The following is a 15,155-nucleotide window of genomic DNA, read 5'->3' as shown; positions in this document are numbered from 1 at the left end:
GCCTATGGGTATGATATAAGAGATGGTCAAAGAGTGCAGACATACTACAGGAGATGGTCTTAGACTATTAGCATGCTGGCGGTCTTCATAGGCTTAGAAACATGCTTCTGGAGATGGCCAGGGCCTATGGGTATTGTACAGGAGATGGTCAGAGAGCGCAGACATACTACAGGAGATGGTCTTAGACCATTAGCATGCTGGTGGTCTTCATAGGCTTAGAAACATGCTTCTGGAGATGATCAGGGCCTATGGGTATGGTACAGGAGATGGTCAGAGACTGCACATATAATACAGGAGATAGTCAGAGACTGCAGACATACTACAGGAGATGGTTAGTGACTACTGGCATGCTAGAGGTCACCGTAGACTTAAAAACAGACTTCTACAGATGGTCAAGGCCTATGGGTATGGTATAGGAGATGATCAAAGAGTGCAGACATACTACAGGAGAAGGTCATAGACTATTATCATGCTGGCGGTCTTCATAGGCTTAGAAACATGCTTCTGGAGATGGCCAGGGCCTATGGGTATGGTACAGGAGATGGTCAGAGAGCGCAGACATACTACAGGAGATGGTCTTAGACTATTAGCATGCTGGCGGTCTTCATAGGCTTAGAAACATGCTTCTGGAGATGATCAGGGCCTATGGGTATGGTACAGGAGATGGTCAGAGAGTGCAGCCATACTACAGGAGATGGTCATAGACTATTAGCATGCTGGCGGTCTTCATAGGCTTAGAAACATGCTTCTGGAGATGATCAGGGCCTATGGGTATGGTACAGGAGATGGTCAGAGACTGCACATATAATACAGGAGATAGTCAGAGACTGCAGACATACTACAGTAGATGGTTGGTGACTACTGGCATGCTAGAGGTCACCGTAGACTTAAAAACAGACTTCTACAGATGGTCAAGGCCTATGGGTATGGTATAGGAGATGATCAAAGAGTGCAGACATACTACAGGAGAAGGTCATAGACTATTAGCATGCTGGCGGTCTTCATAGGCTTAGAAACATGCTTCTGGAGATGATCAGGGCCTATGGGTATGGTACAGGAGATGGTCAGAGACTGCAGATATAATACAGGAGAAGGTCAGAGACTATGGGCAATCTACAAAAGATGGTCAAAGAGTAATATGGAGGAAGCTTTTTCCCATTATTAGAAGATGGACAACACCAATGATTTTTCCGTCACTTTATGTTGATTAAAAAGTATGAAATGTAGTCCAGGAGTAAAGTTTTATTCCTTATACAGTACAATATTTCTCCCGTATAGTACGGGCTGCTAAGTACACTTTTACATTGTTGGTTCCATGCGGTGATTGATAGTCCGAAACTCCATAGATGTTCCTTCAGAACGACTGAAGACTTGCAATGTTTTATCGCTTGTGTCCGTGTTACAGTCCAATTTCTGAACTACCACCGACTTCTCAGAACCATAAAGCCCTCAGAGAACTCTCATCTGTACTCCAACGGAGAACCAAATTCCAAATCTCGCGGTGCAGAGTGCCAGTTCCTCACCGGTGTTTTTGGTGGCCATTGGGTCGTATGCTTTTTCGCGATTGGAAATCAAAGCACATTAATTTTCCTGCCGTCGACAGTTACCTTTATGTTTTCTTCTATGTTTTCTTTTATTGGAACTCTTATTTTTAATATGTTTTTTATGGTCTTTCAGCTTTTGAATGGCCGTCACTTTGGCTTTTGGTGTGAGTGTGATGTTTCTGGTGTCCCTCCCGGCCGGGTCCTGGACGATGCAGGTGAAAGTCCGTGTGAAGTCATCGAGTTGAGTGGATGTGAACACAAGAGTCTTGGTCACGTCATAGAACTTGCCGTTATTAATGATGCTGCAAGAAAATGGAGCCAATCAGATAATGTCTTTAGACCCCCCTCCCCCCCTGTATTTATCCATAGTCAAATTCCAACAGTCTAGCTGAAGTGGATTAACAGAGTATGAGAAGGGCTTCAAATGCTTAGCACTCCATCTAAGTCCGATAACAAATTCTTACCATACCTGGAGAAAATGCTGCCTATGCTCCTCCCAGTTCTGGTCAGGTGATCTTTGTTCATTCAGCAGATGACCAAATTCCCTGATGTGTGAGCAGCACTAGAGGGAAACTAGAGTCACATCTTCTCCAGGGGAGTCCACCCAACTCCTCTACAGCCTAATCTCCTAACATCAGAAAGGCCCTGTTAGCCCTGCTGCCCCTCCCCCATACTCTCAAAGTCAACAGCTGCAGTAAATTCAGAGGAACGGCTACTTTTCAGGCAGTCTAAGCAGCCAGGTAGGGGGCCACTGAGGGGGAGAAACATCAGAGTCCATTCACCATGCAGCATTACCAAGGAGGAACCCAAGTCTCCTGATCCAAATGGGAGTCATAGACCTGGAGCAAGTACGCTGAATTCTGACTTTGCTGGCTGCATGCCTGTCCAGGATCAGTGACACTGGAAGTAGAGATGAGCGAATCGAACCAGGCGAAGTGGAATTCGATTCGAATTTCAGGAAAAATTCGATTCGCGTCGAATCCGAATATTAGCCTACTTCGGGTGCGCGAATCGGATTTTTCCGATCAGCCGGCAAAAGTGTCCCTGCAGAGAGCTCCGCTATTTCTGACAGTTCTCTGACAGTTCCTTCACATGTACAGCGGTTGAAACATTGTATCTATTTGTTTCCATTTAGGATACAGATGTTTTTATTCGGAAACAGATACAATGTTTCAACCGCTGTAAATGTGAAAGTCAGAGAACTGTCAGAAATAGAGGAACTCTGCAGATACACTTTTTGCCGGTTTGGAATTATTCTTATTTTCATCCTACTTCTTCTTCTTCTTCCTCTTCATCCTCATCCTCATCCTCTTCTTCTTCTTCTGAGGATGAGGATGAAGAAGAAGAAGTAGGATGAAAATAAGAAGAATTCCAAGCCGGCAAAAAGTGTATCTGCAGAGCTCCTCTATTCTGCAGATACACTTAGAGGAGCTCTGCAGATACACTTTTTGCTGGCTTGGAATTCTTCTTATTTTCATCCTCCTTCTTCTTCTTCTTCTTCATCCTCATCCTCAGAAGAAGAAGAAGAGGATGAGGATGAAGAAGAAGAAGAAGTAGGATGAAAATAAGAAGAATTCCAAGCCGGCAAAAAGTGTATCTGCAGAGCTCCGCTAAGTGTATCTGCAGAGCTCCGCTATTTCTGACAGTTCTGTGACATTCCCACCATACAGCGGTTGAAACATTGTATCTATTTGTTTCCTTCTCCTTCTTCTCATCCTTCTCCTTCTTCTCATCCTTTTCCTTCTTCTCATCCTTCTCCTTCTTCTCATCCTTCTCCTTCTCCTTCTTCTCATCCTTCTCCTTCTTCTCATCCTTCTCCTTCTTCTCATCCTTCTCCTTCTCCTTCTTCTCATCCTTCTCCTTCTCCTTCTTCTCATCCTTCTCCTTCTCCTTCTTCTCATCCTTCTCCTTCTCATTCTTCTCATCCTTCTCCATCTTCTCATCCTTCTCCTTCTCCTTCTTCTCATCCTTCTCCTTCTCCTTCTTCTCATCCTTCTCCTTCTTCTCATCCTTCTTCTCATCCTTCTCCTTCTTCTCATCCTTCTTCTCATCCTTCTCCTTCTTCTCATCCTTCTCCTTCTTCTCATCCTTCTTCTTCTTCTCATCCTTCTTCTTCTCATCCTTCTCCTTCTTCTCATCCTTCTTCTCATCCTTCTCCTTCTTCTCATCCTTCTTCTCATCCTTCTTCTCATCCTTCTCCTTCTTCTCATCCTTCTCCTTCTTCTCATCCTTCTCCTTCTTCTCATCCTTCTCCTTCTCCTTCTTCTCATCCTTCTCCTTCTCCTTCTTCTCATCCTTCTCCTTCTTCTCATCCTTCTCCTTCTCCTTCTTCTCATCCTTCTCCTTCTCCTTCTTCTCATCCTTCTCCTTCTCCTTCTTCTCATCCTTCTCCTTCTCCTTCTCCTTCTCCTTCTTCTCATCCTTCTTCTCATCCTTCTCCTTCTTCTCATCCTTCTCCTTCTCCTTCTTCTCATCCTTCTCCTTCTCCTTCTTCTCATCCTTCTCCTTCTCCTTCTTCTCATCCTTCTCCTTCTCCTTCCTCATCTCCAAGGGCATTTAAATTAAAGGTACAGTGTTCTGCACTAATTTAAAGGCTCTCTGAAGCCTAGAAACCCTTTAATAAGTTAAATTCGTAGCGAATTAATTCGCATCGAATCGAATTTCTTCCTCAAATTCGGCGAATCAGCCGAATCGAATTTTTGAATAATTCGCTCATCTCTAACTGGAAGTACTGGAGACAGCCAAGAAACTAGCATTACCACAAGGAGACCAGCAATGGAAGCCTCCATATTACCTTTGGAGACCATGCTGGGTGTTGGGTCCCGTCCATGCAGCAGACTGGTGAAGTGATACAAAGGGACTACAAAACATTGGAACAAACAGGTCCTCACCTATCCTCCTCCTCCTTCACCCGTCCGTCTGGGTACGTGTCTTCAATGAAGGTGTTGTTGACCAACCAGTAGACCATGTAGAATTTCGGAAACATTGTGCGCGCGATACAATTTATTCTACAGCTGTCACCTGGTCAGGGTTGGAAAAGATGGCAACCAATCAGAACTCGAACGGATAATCTTTCCTTCAACACATAAATATTTGTGACGTCGGTGGTTCCCCGAGGCAGATTGGTATTAGATGTATAGCGAGTGTCCCCGTGCCCACCCTTGGGTTACCCACCATCAAACGATCACTTTCATCCTGTATCATATTAGAGTGATGTAAACACTGTGATTGGCTGATACTCAGAACCAGAACATAAATATTTGTGACGTCAGTGATTTCCCGGGGCGGATTGGTATTAGATGTATAGAGAGCATCCCCGTGCCCACCATTGGGTTACCCACCATTGGGTTGCCCACCATCAAACGATCACTTTCATCCTGTATCATATTAGAGTGATGTAAACACTGTGATTGGCTGATACTCAGAACCAGAACATAAATATTTGTGACGTCAGTGATTCCCCGGGGCGGATTGGTATTAGATGTATAGAGAGCATCCCCGTGCCCACCATTGGGTTACCCACCATTGGGTTGCCCACCATCAAACGATCACTTTCATCCTGTATCATATTAGAGTGATGTAAACACTGTGATTGGTCGATACTCAGAACCAGGAGCCAGTCAGCAGTACAGATCATACAGACCGCTGCTTCAATTTTATATCCGCCATGGTCTTCTCCTATACTGGGCCAAGGCATAGACTAGGGAGGGGCACCAAACTTGACTCTCATTTTACCATACAGGTAAAGCACGTGTCAAACACAAGGCTCGCTGGCCGAATCCGCCCCACCAGACCCTCACACCTCTCCTGCAGGTACGGCACCCCCTTTCTCTACGTCCCCACCTTGTCTCAACAGTCGGCAGCAGAGAGGGGGACAGAACTTCTCCGCCAGATCCTGTGTCGCTCTGTGCAGCCGCGGCACCCCCCCCCCTCATCTCCACTTCCCCTGCTCTCAGTATTCAGCAGCTGACTCCAGCCCTCCTCCGGTCCTCCTCCAGACCCTGCACTTTCTGCTTCTAAGCTCTGCCCTCAGCTTCTTCTCGGCAGCAGCATATGGTAAAGGGGAGGGGGGTGGGGGAACTCTTGACTTCTGATTGTGGGGGGACCCTAGACATCTGATGTAAGGGGGGCTGGGGTGCACTGGACATCTAGTCTTACAGATCCAACCAGCCATTTGAGGGCAACCATAATGCTGATTAAATTGCGTTCGATACCCCTGAGTTAGAGTTAACAGTGGGGTTAGTCACTCAAGTGACTCTCTATGGTGTTCCCCTTCACTCCTCCCCCAGCGACTACATAAAAGGTCATGTAGGGAGGTGAAAGGAGGGGTGGAGGAGCTGGGCCAGCACAGAGAGGAGCTAGACACTCCCAAAAGAGGAGAGGGCTATGCCATGGAAGGAGGGAGGAGTTGTGTTAAGGAACTGCTTCTTCTTTGAGTTGTCTAATGTTTTGCAAGTGAATAACCATGATAGGGAAGGGGCTAAAGAACCTGAAATGGTCATCAGTCCTGGGATAGGTTGTCCATGTCCAGGGCAAGGATGTGGAACTCAGCCACCTCCCCCACTGGTAATGTATGGGTTTACTGCCCTGCGTCCATTCTCTGTCCTCTTGCCCCTCTGTGCCCAGGGCAGCTGCCCCTCCTGCCCACCCCTGATGATCATGAAAATGGTAGAAATAGGAGCTCATCTCTACCACTGATATTCACCTTCGTGGCAATATGGAGTACCTGGATCAATCTTTTTTCCTCCTCTGCCATCTCTATCCCTAATTCCTGAAGATCCTTTACTACCACGTAAACCTTCTTGAACCTGCCCCAGCTAGACCCCAATTCCTCCCCAACATGACAGTCCTTGGCCCATTTAATTGGATTTCACTTCTTTCAAACATGAAAGCTCAGGCATTCTAGGCCGGCCTTCTCCATACTGAGACCCACCCACCCCCCAAAAATTGTAATATTTGCATAACTCCTCCCAAGAGCCTGCCCACTGCTTGCCTCCAGACTGAGGACTCTTGAGGGGAGTATTGAGGCACCCCACCGGCTCCTCCCACCAGCCATGATCTGCCTGCCTTACATAGAGAAGTAACCAGACCCAGTGGTGACGTCACCAGGTCTATAATAAAGGTATCTAATGAAAACGGAAATAAAAAAAAAATGTCAGTAGCTTGTTGATGAGAGAGGGGGGTGGGGGAGAGGAACCAGAAAGGGTCGAATATAAGCAGGTTAGAAATAAAGGAATTACCTTCTACTGTGCCGATCGTCTCATTTGTGGGGTGGCCGATCTTCGGAGGAACTATGACTGCAACTAGAAAAATCCAGAGAGAGATCACCCACATGGAAGAAAAATATATTTTAAATATATTCTTCCCAAATATGATGACATATATTTGAAATGCTACAATTTTGGCTGTATTCAATATATTTCAAAATATATTTAGATAATCTGAAGAAAATATTTAAAAATATTTATAATATTTAAAATATTTTTCATTTATTTTGTAATATATAAAAACACATTTCAACATGCAATATATTATATATATATATATATATATATATATATCTATATATATAGATATACACACACACACAGATATATATATATACAAATACATATAACACATACACACACACTGCATGTTGAAATGTGTTTTTTATATATTACAAAATATCTGAAAAATATATATTTTTTAAATATATTCTTCAGATTTTTTTAACATATAAAAAAGTAATTTTAACATATATTTGTAAATGCATTCCAAAAAGGTATCATTTGGAGGGGGGGGGGGGGGGTTGTACTATCCTGGCATACAACGGCAAAACTTTTTTTGTAATTTTTCAGAAATTTGTGTAAAATGTTCCATGGACTCAACATGCCTCTCAGCAAATTCCTTGGGGTGTCTACTTTCCAAAAAGGGGTCATTGGGGGGGGGGGGGGGGGTTGTACTCCCCTGGCATTTTAGCACCTCAAGAAATGCGATAGGCAACCAGAAAGTAAAAGCTGCGTAAATTCCAATATATCCCACATGGATGAAAAATATATTTGAAATATATTTTAAAAATATTCTTCCCAAATATATTGACATAGTTGAAATGCTACAATTTTGGCCGTATTCAATATATTTCAAAATATAGATCAATACATACACATGATTGTACGCCCTGTCACATGCCCCTTGAGGGTCAGGGACTGATGTGAATGTGCCATATATATGTAAAGCGCTGCGTAAATTGATGGCTGTATATATATCTATATATATATCTATCTATATCTATCTATCTATCTACCTATCTATATCTATCTATCTATCTATCTATCTATCTATCTATCTATCTATCTATCTATCTATCTATCTATCTATTATCTATCTATCTATCTATCTATCTATCTATCTATCTATCTATTTATCTATCTATCTATCTATCTATCTATCTATCTATCTATCTATCTATCTATCTATCCATCTATCTATCTATTATCTATCTATCTATCTATCTATCTATCTATCTATCTATCTATCTATCTATCTATCTATTATCTATCTACCTATCTATATCTATCTATCTATCTATCTATCTATCTATCTATCTATCTATCTATATCTATCTATCTATCTATCTATCTATCTATCTATCTATCTATCTATCTATCTATCTATCTATTATCTATCTATCTATCTATCTATCTATCTATCTATCTATCTATCTATCTATCTATCTATTATCTATCTATCTATCTATGTATATATATATATATTTATATATATATATCTATATATATATATATATATATATATATATATACATATATATATATATATGAGAAATATATGTGTGTGTGTGTATATATGTATATGTGTGAGTGTATATATGCATATATATATATATATATATATATATACACATACATACATACACACACACTGCATGTTGAAATGTGTTTTTTATATATTACAAAATATATGAAAAATATTTTTAAAAATATATGATTTTTTTAAAATATATTCTTCAGATTTTTTTTAACATATAAAAAAGTAATTTTAACATATATTTTTACATATATTTGTAAATGCATTCCAAAAATGTAGATTGAAGGTATTTTTATTAAAATATTTTTCATATATTTTGTAATAAAAATGCATTTCAACATACATACTCCTCCCTCAATGGGAGATCCCTCCCAGCAACAACTGACCCCCTAGCAAGATCAGCTGCCCCCCCAGAAGCAATAGACCACCATGCCAAAATAGATTCCCTTCAGTGACAATAGATCCCCCAGCAGCCAGCATCAATAGACCCTCCAGCACACCCCGGCACCCTTCGCCATTACATACATTCAGTGCTGGAAGTACCTGAACTGCTGAAAAATAAAGCCCCGCTGGTAGCCAATCAGTTTCTGACTTCAGCTTGTTCAGTTAAGCTTTGGCAATAAAAGCTGGAAGCTGACTGGCTTCTATGCAGAGCACCAGATTTTTCACTCTCAAGTTTTAGTAAATGACCCCCCCATGGATCATTCAACTTCACAAATAAAAGATTACCCTATAAAAATCTATAAATTGTGGACAATAGATATCCAAGGATTGAGGTTTGCTATGGATATAGACCCGTAGGTCTCCTTACCAGTCATGGTGATGAAGAGACCACTGATGAGAACCGTGAAGAGTCTCCTCGGACCTGAAAAAGAGAGAGCGGTTAGGGCTGTGGACAACCCTGGATAACTGTGGATGTGGAAGACCACAAGTCTTCCTGTACGGGGCCCAGGCCAGCAGGAGGGCCCAGGCAGCTGGGTGAATTGGATGTGGGCAGAGAGGGTGATCGGCATGGCGGGGGGGGCAATTAATGGAACCGATTCACCGTATGGCTCTCTCTGTAGCATCTGAAAGCTGGATTCTTCTCCTCACCCTCCCACTGTATTTTAGCTGCTGCAGAGAGAGCCATACAGGGGATCGGTTCCAGTAATTGCCCCCCACCCCCTATGCCGATCACCCTCCCTGCACATATCTGAAAGCTGGATTCTTCTCCTCTCCCTCCCGCTGTTTTTCAGCTGCTGCAGAGAGAGCCATACAAGGGATTGGTTCCAGTAATTGCCCCCCCCCACTTACTATGCCGATCACCCTCCCTGTACACATCTGAAAGCTGGATTCTTCTCCTCTCCCTCCCGCTGTATTTCAGCTGCTGCAGAGAGAGCCATACAGGGGATCGGTTCCAGTAATTGCCCCCACCCACTATGCCGATCACCCTCCCTGTACACATCTGAAAAAATAAAATGTCAGGACGGTACAAAACCCTCCCAAATGCCAGGATGATACAAATCCCCCCAAATGTCAGGATGATACAAATCCCCCCAAATGTCAGGGCAGTACAAATCCCCCCAAATGCCAGGACAGTACAAATCCCCCTAAATGTCAGGACGGTACAAATCCCCCTAAATGTCATGACAGTACAAACCCCCCCAAATGTCAGGACGGTACAAATCCCCCTAAATGTCAGGACGATACAAATCCCCCTAAATGTCAGGACGATACAAATCCCCCTAAATGTCATGACAGTACAAACCCCCCCCCCCAAATGTCAGGGCAGTACAAATCCCCCTAAATGCCAGGACAGTACAAACCCCCCCAAATGTCAGGATGATACAAATCCCCCCAAATGTCAGGGCAGTACAAATCCCCCCAAATGCCAGGACAGTACAAACCCCCCAAATGTCAGGGCAGAACAAATCCCCCCATATGCCAGGGCAGTACAAATCCCCCTAAATGTCAGGACGGTACAAATCCCCCTAAATGCCGGGAAAGTACAAATCCCCCCCAAATGTCAGGATGATACAAATCCCCCCAAATGTCAAGAGTGTACAAATCCCCCCAAATGTCAGGAGTGTACAAATCCCCCAAAATGTGAAGTGTACATATTCCCCCCAAATGTCGATTGTACATATTCCCCACAAATGTCAGGCGTGCACAAGTCCCCCCAAATGTCAGGACGGTAGAAATCCCCCAAATGTCAGGACAGGACAAATACCCCCCAAATGACCCCTTTTTTTTAAAGCTGACAGACTGAGGCATTTATCTTCATTCTATGCATGAAGATAAAAAAACCTCTGCGCAGCATCCCACTCAGCCCCCCCCTATTACTCACCTAAGCCCCCTCTGGATCTAGTGGTGTGCACTGGAGTCTCGGCTATCCCGGGACTCCTTCTTCTCATTTGCTGAGACAAAAGCTGGAGCCATTGGCTCCCACTGCTGTCAATCACAGGCAGTGAGCCAATGAGAAGAGAGAAGGAACACCTGTCACCCCAATTGGGTGATTCCGTCAGAGAACTGCCTCCTCACCACTGAGACCTAAGACCAAGGTATTATAGCTGGGAATCTGCACCCAAGAACTAGACGACACTAGCTCAGATGAAACTGGACCTACTTTATTGAACAGAAATACTGATTAAACATTAGGATAAACACCCCACTATGGTTCAGTAAGAAGGTAAAGTGGACCTAATACTAATCACATCTCCAGGGGGACTAGCAGACAGACAGAAATGATAGGTAACTCACTTAACAATGGGAATGCACACCTAGGAGGCACACAATGGTAGAAAGACAGTAAACATGTCACATCTTAACCCCTTCACGCCGGCGCCTCCCAGCCCTTTAAGGGTTTCAGAAGCTGGGAGGCGGGGCGGGGTTTAGGGTCATGTCACGGCGGTCACATGATCTGGAAAGGTCCTGATAGAAAGAGGAGATCAGATATTTTCCTGGTCTATTCCCCCATTGGTATTTTTCCTTTGAAACTATTAAAGACTTTCCTTGTTTCCTGTTCCAATAGATCTTTCAGTTATTTTCTTTTAAGGGTAACCTTCTGATGTAAGTCTATCTCCTGGTTCTTTTCTATGTACCTGTTCTAATTTATATAACTCTTCCGTTACCCCCTTTATTTTCCTCTCTCGTTCTCTCTTTTTTTTTGTCCCTACAGCTATCAAGATTCCCCACATATAGGCTTTATGTGCCCCAAATATAGTAGCCAGAAATTCTTCCTCTGTTTCATTCAGAGCGAAAAATGACTCTCTCTTAACCTTTTCTCTATTTCGGGATCTTGTATAAGTCTCTCGTTTAATCTCCACATAGCTCTCTTATTCCACTCACCTCCCAACCATAGTCCCGCTGTGACAGGAGCATGATCTGAGACAGACCTCTATGTCAGATTTAACCAGAGATTCCGATTGTCTGTGCTTTATTAATAGATAGTCCAATCGTGAATACGGTCTGTGCACAGAAGAGAAGAAGGTATAATCTCTCTTTCTCTAGGATGTTTCACTCTCCATGTATCCATTAGTTGATTTTGATGTAACCTCCTTTACAACATTCTTAATTTTTTACCTCCCTCTCTCTGCGCACTCGAAGACGCATCCATCCATGGATCCAAACAAAAATTAAAATCTCCTGCCACAATCAGACTACCCCTCTTACAATTCATCATTTTCCCAAGCACATCTTGAAGAAATACTTCTGGATTTTTGTTTGGGCAATAAATGTTAACCAATGTAAGTTTTTGTCCCTGCATTTTCCCTCTTAAGCCTAGATACCGACCTTCTGGGTCCACCAGTTTCTCCTGAACCTCAAAACCTATATTTTTTTTGAGAATCCAGATGCAACTCCTTTAGCCCTCTTGATTGGTGAGGTTGGATAGTACCTCGAATATAGCTTGAGATTGGTATCATAAGATAGGTGTGTCTCTTGTAAAAATACCACATCTATAGAATGTTGGTGCACTTCCCTCAGTATCTTACGTCTTTTAGTCAGAGAATTTAGACCTTTCACATTAGAAGTCATAAAATGAATCAAAATCTACTAACTATTTATCTTCTCCTCTACATTTCTATTTACAGGTAGGAAGACAGAGGCTATTAAAATCATGGACGGCAACCCTTAATATACAGAGATATAGAAAGTGGTAGAGACATAAATAGACACATGTTGAACTGTCTTTATGTAACTTCCTAACCGGGGCGGACTGACAACTCATGGGGCCCCCGGGCAATAGAGGATCATAGGGCCCCTGTGTCCTTGCCCACACTCAAAGCACACCCAAAAGAAGCCTAGAAAAGGTACCATGGGCATTTCATGGGGCCCCCTACTGACCCCGGGCCCTCGGGCAGTGCCTGAGTGCTCGAATAGTCAGTTCGCCCTTGTTCCCAACACAGATACAAAGTAACATTTATACAACATGGAATACCTCCAACAAGGGTCATCCAACCAACACAGATACAAAGGAACGCTTATGCAACATGGAATGCCTTTAACGAGGATCACCCAACGAACCTCCCAACATAGATACAACGTAACACTTATACAGCAATGAATGTCTTCAGTGAGAATCACCCAACGAACTTCCCAACACAGATACAAAGTAACGCTTATACAACATGGAATGCCTTTAAATAGGATCACCCAATGAACTTCCCAACACAGATACAAAGTAACATGTATACATCAAATGTCTTCAACGAGGATCACCCAACAAATTTCCCAATACAGATACAAAGTAACATTTATACAATGTCAAATGTCTTCAATGAGAATCACCCAACGAATTTCCCAATACAGATACAAAGTAAAACTTATACAACGCCAAATGTCTTCAACGAGGATCACCCAACGACATTCCCAATACAGATACAAAGTAACACTTATACAATGCCAAATGTCTTCAATGAGGATCACCCAACGAACTTCCCAATACAGATACAAAGTAACATTTATACAATGCCAAATGTCTTCAACGAGGATCACCCAACAAATTTCCCAATACAGATACAAAGTAACACTTATACAACGCCAAATGTCTTCAATGAGGAACACCCAACGACCTTCCCAATACAGATACAAAGTAACACTTATACAACGCCAAATGTCTTCAACGAGGATCACCCAACGACCTTCCCAATACAGATACAAAGTAACACTTATACAACGCCAAATGTCTTCAACAAGGATCACCCAACGAATTTCCCAACACAGATACAAAGTAACATTTATACAACGCCAAAGGTCTTCAAGGATTATCCTTGCCCAAACTCAGAAAAGCCTAGGGGCATTTCATAGGGCCCCCTACTGACCCCGGGCAGTGCCCAAGTTTCTAAATGGTCAGTCTGCCCCTGAGTAAGGGTCACTCTGCAACCTCAGCTATCCCCCCCAGACAAGAACAGCTAGTCATGCTCATCCCCATGCTTCATTCTTAGGCTTCTTCTCCCCATGATATGATCTGGGATTCTCTATGAACGGACAGCTCTCCATACACGTCTTACCTCTGTCAGTGCTGCGTGTCATTGTGTCCCTGCGATGTCTGATCTCTCGGGTGATATACCTCCCTGTACTTTCACTTTGTTCTCTTGTGTTGAGTCATTTCTAGAGCTGAACATTTTTTCTAGGAAAACGATTATCTGCCCTCACAGTGACAAAGCCATTCGTTGGGTTTCGGTGACTCAGGAATCTGACAATTGTGTATTCAGCCCTTGTTCGCTCTCACGTGAGACAATTTTTTTACAATGAGTCAGACAGTCACCTTTTATCCCTAAAATTCGAGTGACTGTCGTTATTTCAGCGTCGGCGATTCTACACGTGTGTCGATGTTTCCAAAGATTTCTTCTTTTTGTATAGAGTAGAATCAGGGATGACGGAATTGTAAGTTCGGCTTCACCAAAATGTGTTAAAAAATTGGAACGTTTTGATGAAATGCATCGGAGTCAGCGGGGGAAGCGGAATTAAGGGGATTTATAAAGCTGGCCATACATGGGTCAACAAATTTTGATCTATCTATGACTGTTCTTGTTCATCTATCGATCGATTTTTCATGAACTAGCTTGATGGAATATTTCCACTTGATCATTGCATTCAGCCAACGGACTGCAGAGTGGGTCGGTGTATTCTGAAGGCAAGGGAGTCCCGCTGGCAGAATACAATTGACCCAGCAGGGAGGATTTCCTCATAGAGCTTGAATGTGTGGATGGGGAAATGAACTGAGCCCTGTACGGCCAACTTAAAGTGATACTAACCCCCGGACCCCGTATTCACTATATCCGCTCTCCCCGGACCCCGCATTCACTATATCCGCTCTCCCCGGACCCTGCATTCACTATATCCGCTCTCCCCGGACCCTGCATTCACTATATCCGCTCTCCCCGGACCCTGCATTCACTATATCCGCTCTCCCCGGATCCCGCATTCACTATATCCGCTCTCCCCGGACCCCGCATTCACTATATCCGCTCTCCCCGGACCCCGCATTCACTATATCCGCTCTCCCCGGACCCCGCATTCACTATATCCGCTCTCCCCGGACCCCGCATTCACTATATCCGCTATGCCCGGACCCCGCATTCACTATATCCACTCTCCCCGGACCCCACATTCACTATATCCGCTCTCCCCGGACCCCGTATTCACTATATCCGCTCTCCCCGGACCCTGCACTCACTATATCCGCTCTCCCCGGACCCCGTATTCACTATATCCGCTCTCCCCGGACCCTGCATTCACTATATCGCTCTCCTCGGACCCCGCATTCACTATATCCGCTCTCCCCGGACCCCGCATTCACTATATCTGCTCTCCCCGGACCCC

General features: G+C 43.6%; 1 protein-coding gene across 1 annotated transcript; it reads right to left on the bottom strand.

The window, feature by feature from the left end:
* Nucleotides 1–1,222: 1,222 nt before the first annotated feature.
* LOC149435111 (uncharacterized) lies at nt 1,223–13,935 on the bottom strand. The gene is made up of 5 exons (XM_089663001.1): nt 13,841–13,935; nt 9,163–9,216; nt 6,785–6,847; nt 4,436–4,565; nt 1,223–1,846 (listed from the first exon to the last, which is right to left on the bottom strand). The coding sequence occupies exons 1-5, from the start codon at nt 13,860–13,862 to the stop codon at nt 1,582–1,584; spliced, it is 534 nt and encodes a 177-aa protein (XP_089519127.1). The 5' UTR covers nt 13,863–13,935; the 3' UTR covers nt 1,223–1,581.
* Between the last annotated feature and the right edge of the window lie 1,220 nt (nt 13,936–15,155).

Source organism: Staurois parvus, unplaced genomic scaffold (assembly GCF_062004578.1).
Source record: "Staurois parvus isolate SC_StPar_1 unplaced genomic scaffold, SC_StPar_1.0 ptg001609l, whole genome shotgun sequence".
NCBI lineage: Eukaryota > Metazoa > Chordata > Amphibia > Anura > Ranidae > Staurois > Staurois parvus.
Note: the sequence above shows the minus strand (reverse complement) of the source record. Positions and strands in the feature narration are given on the sequence as shown.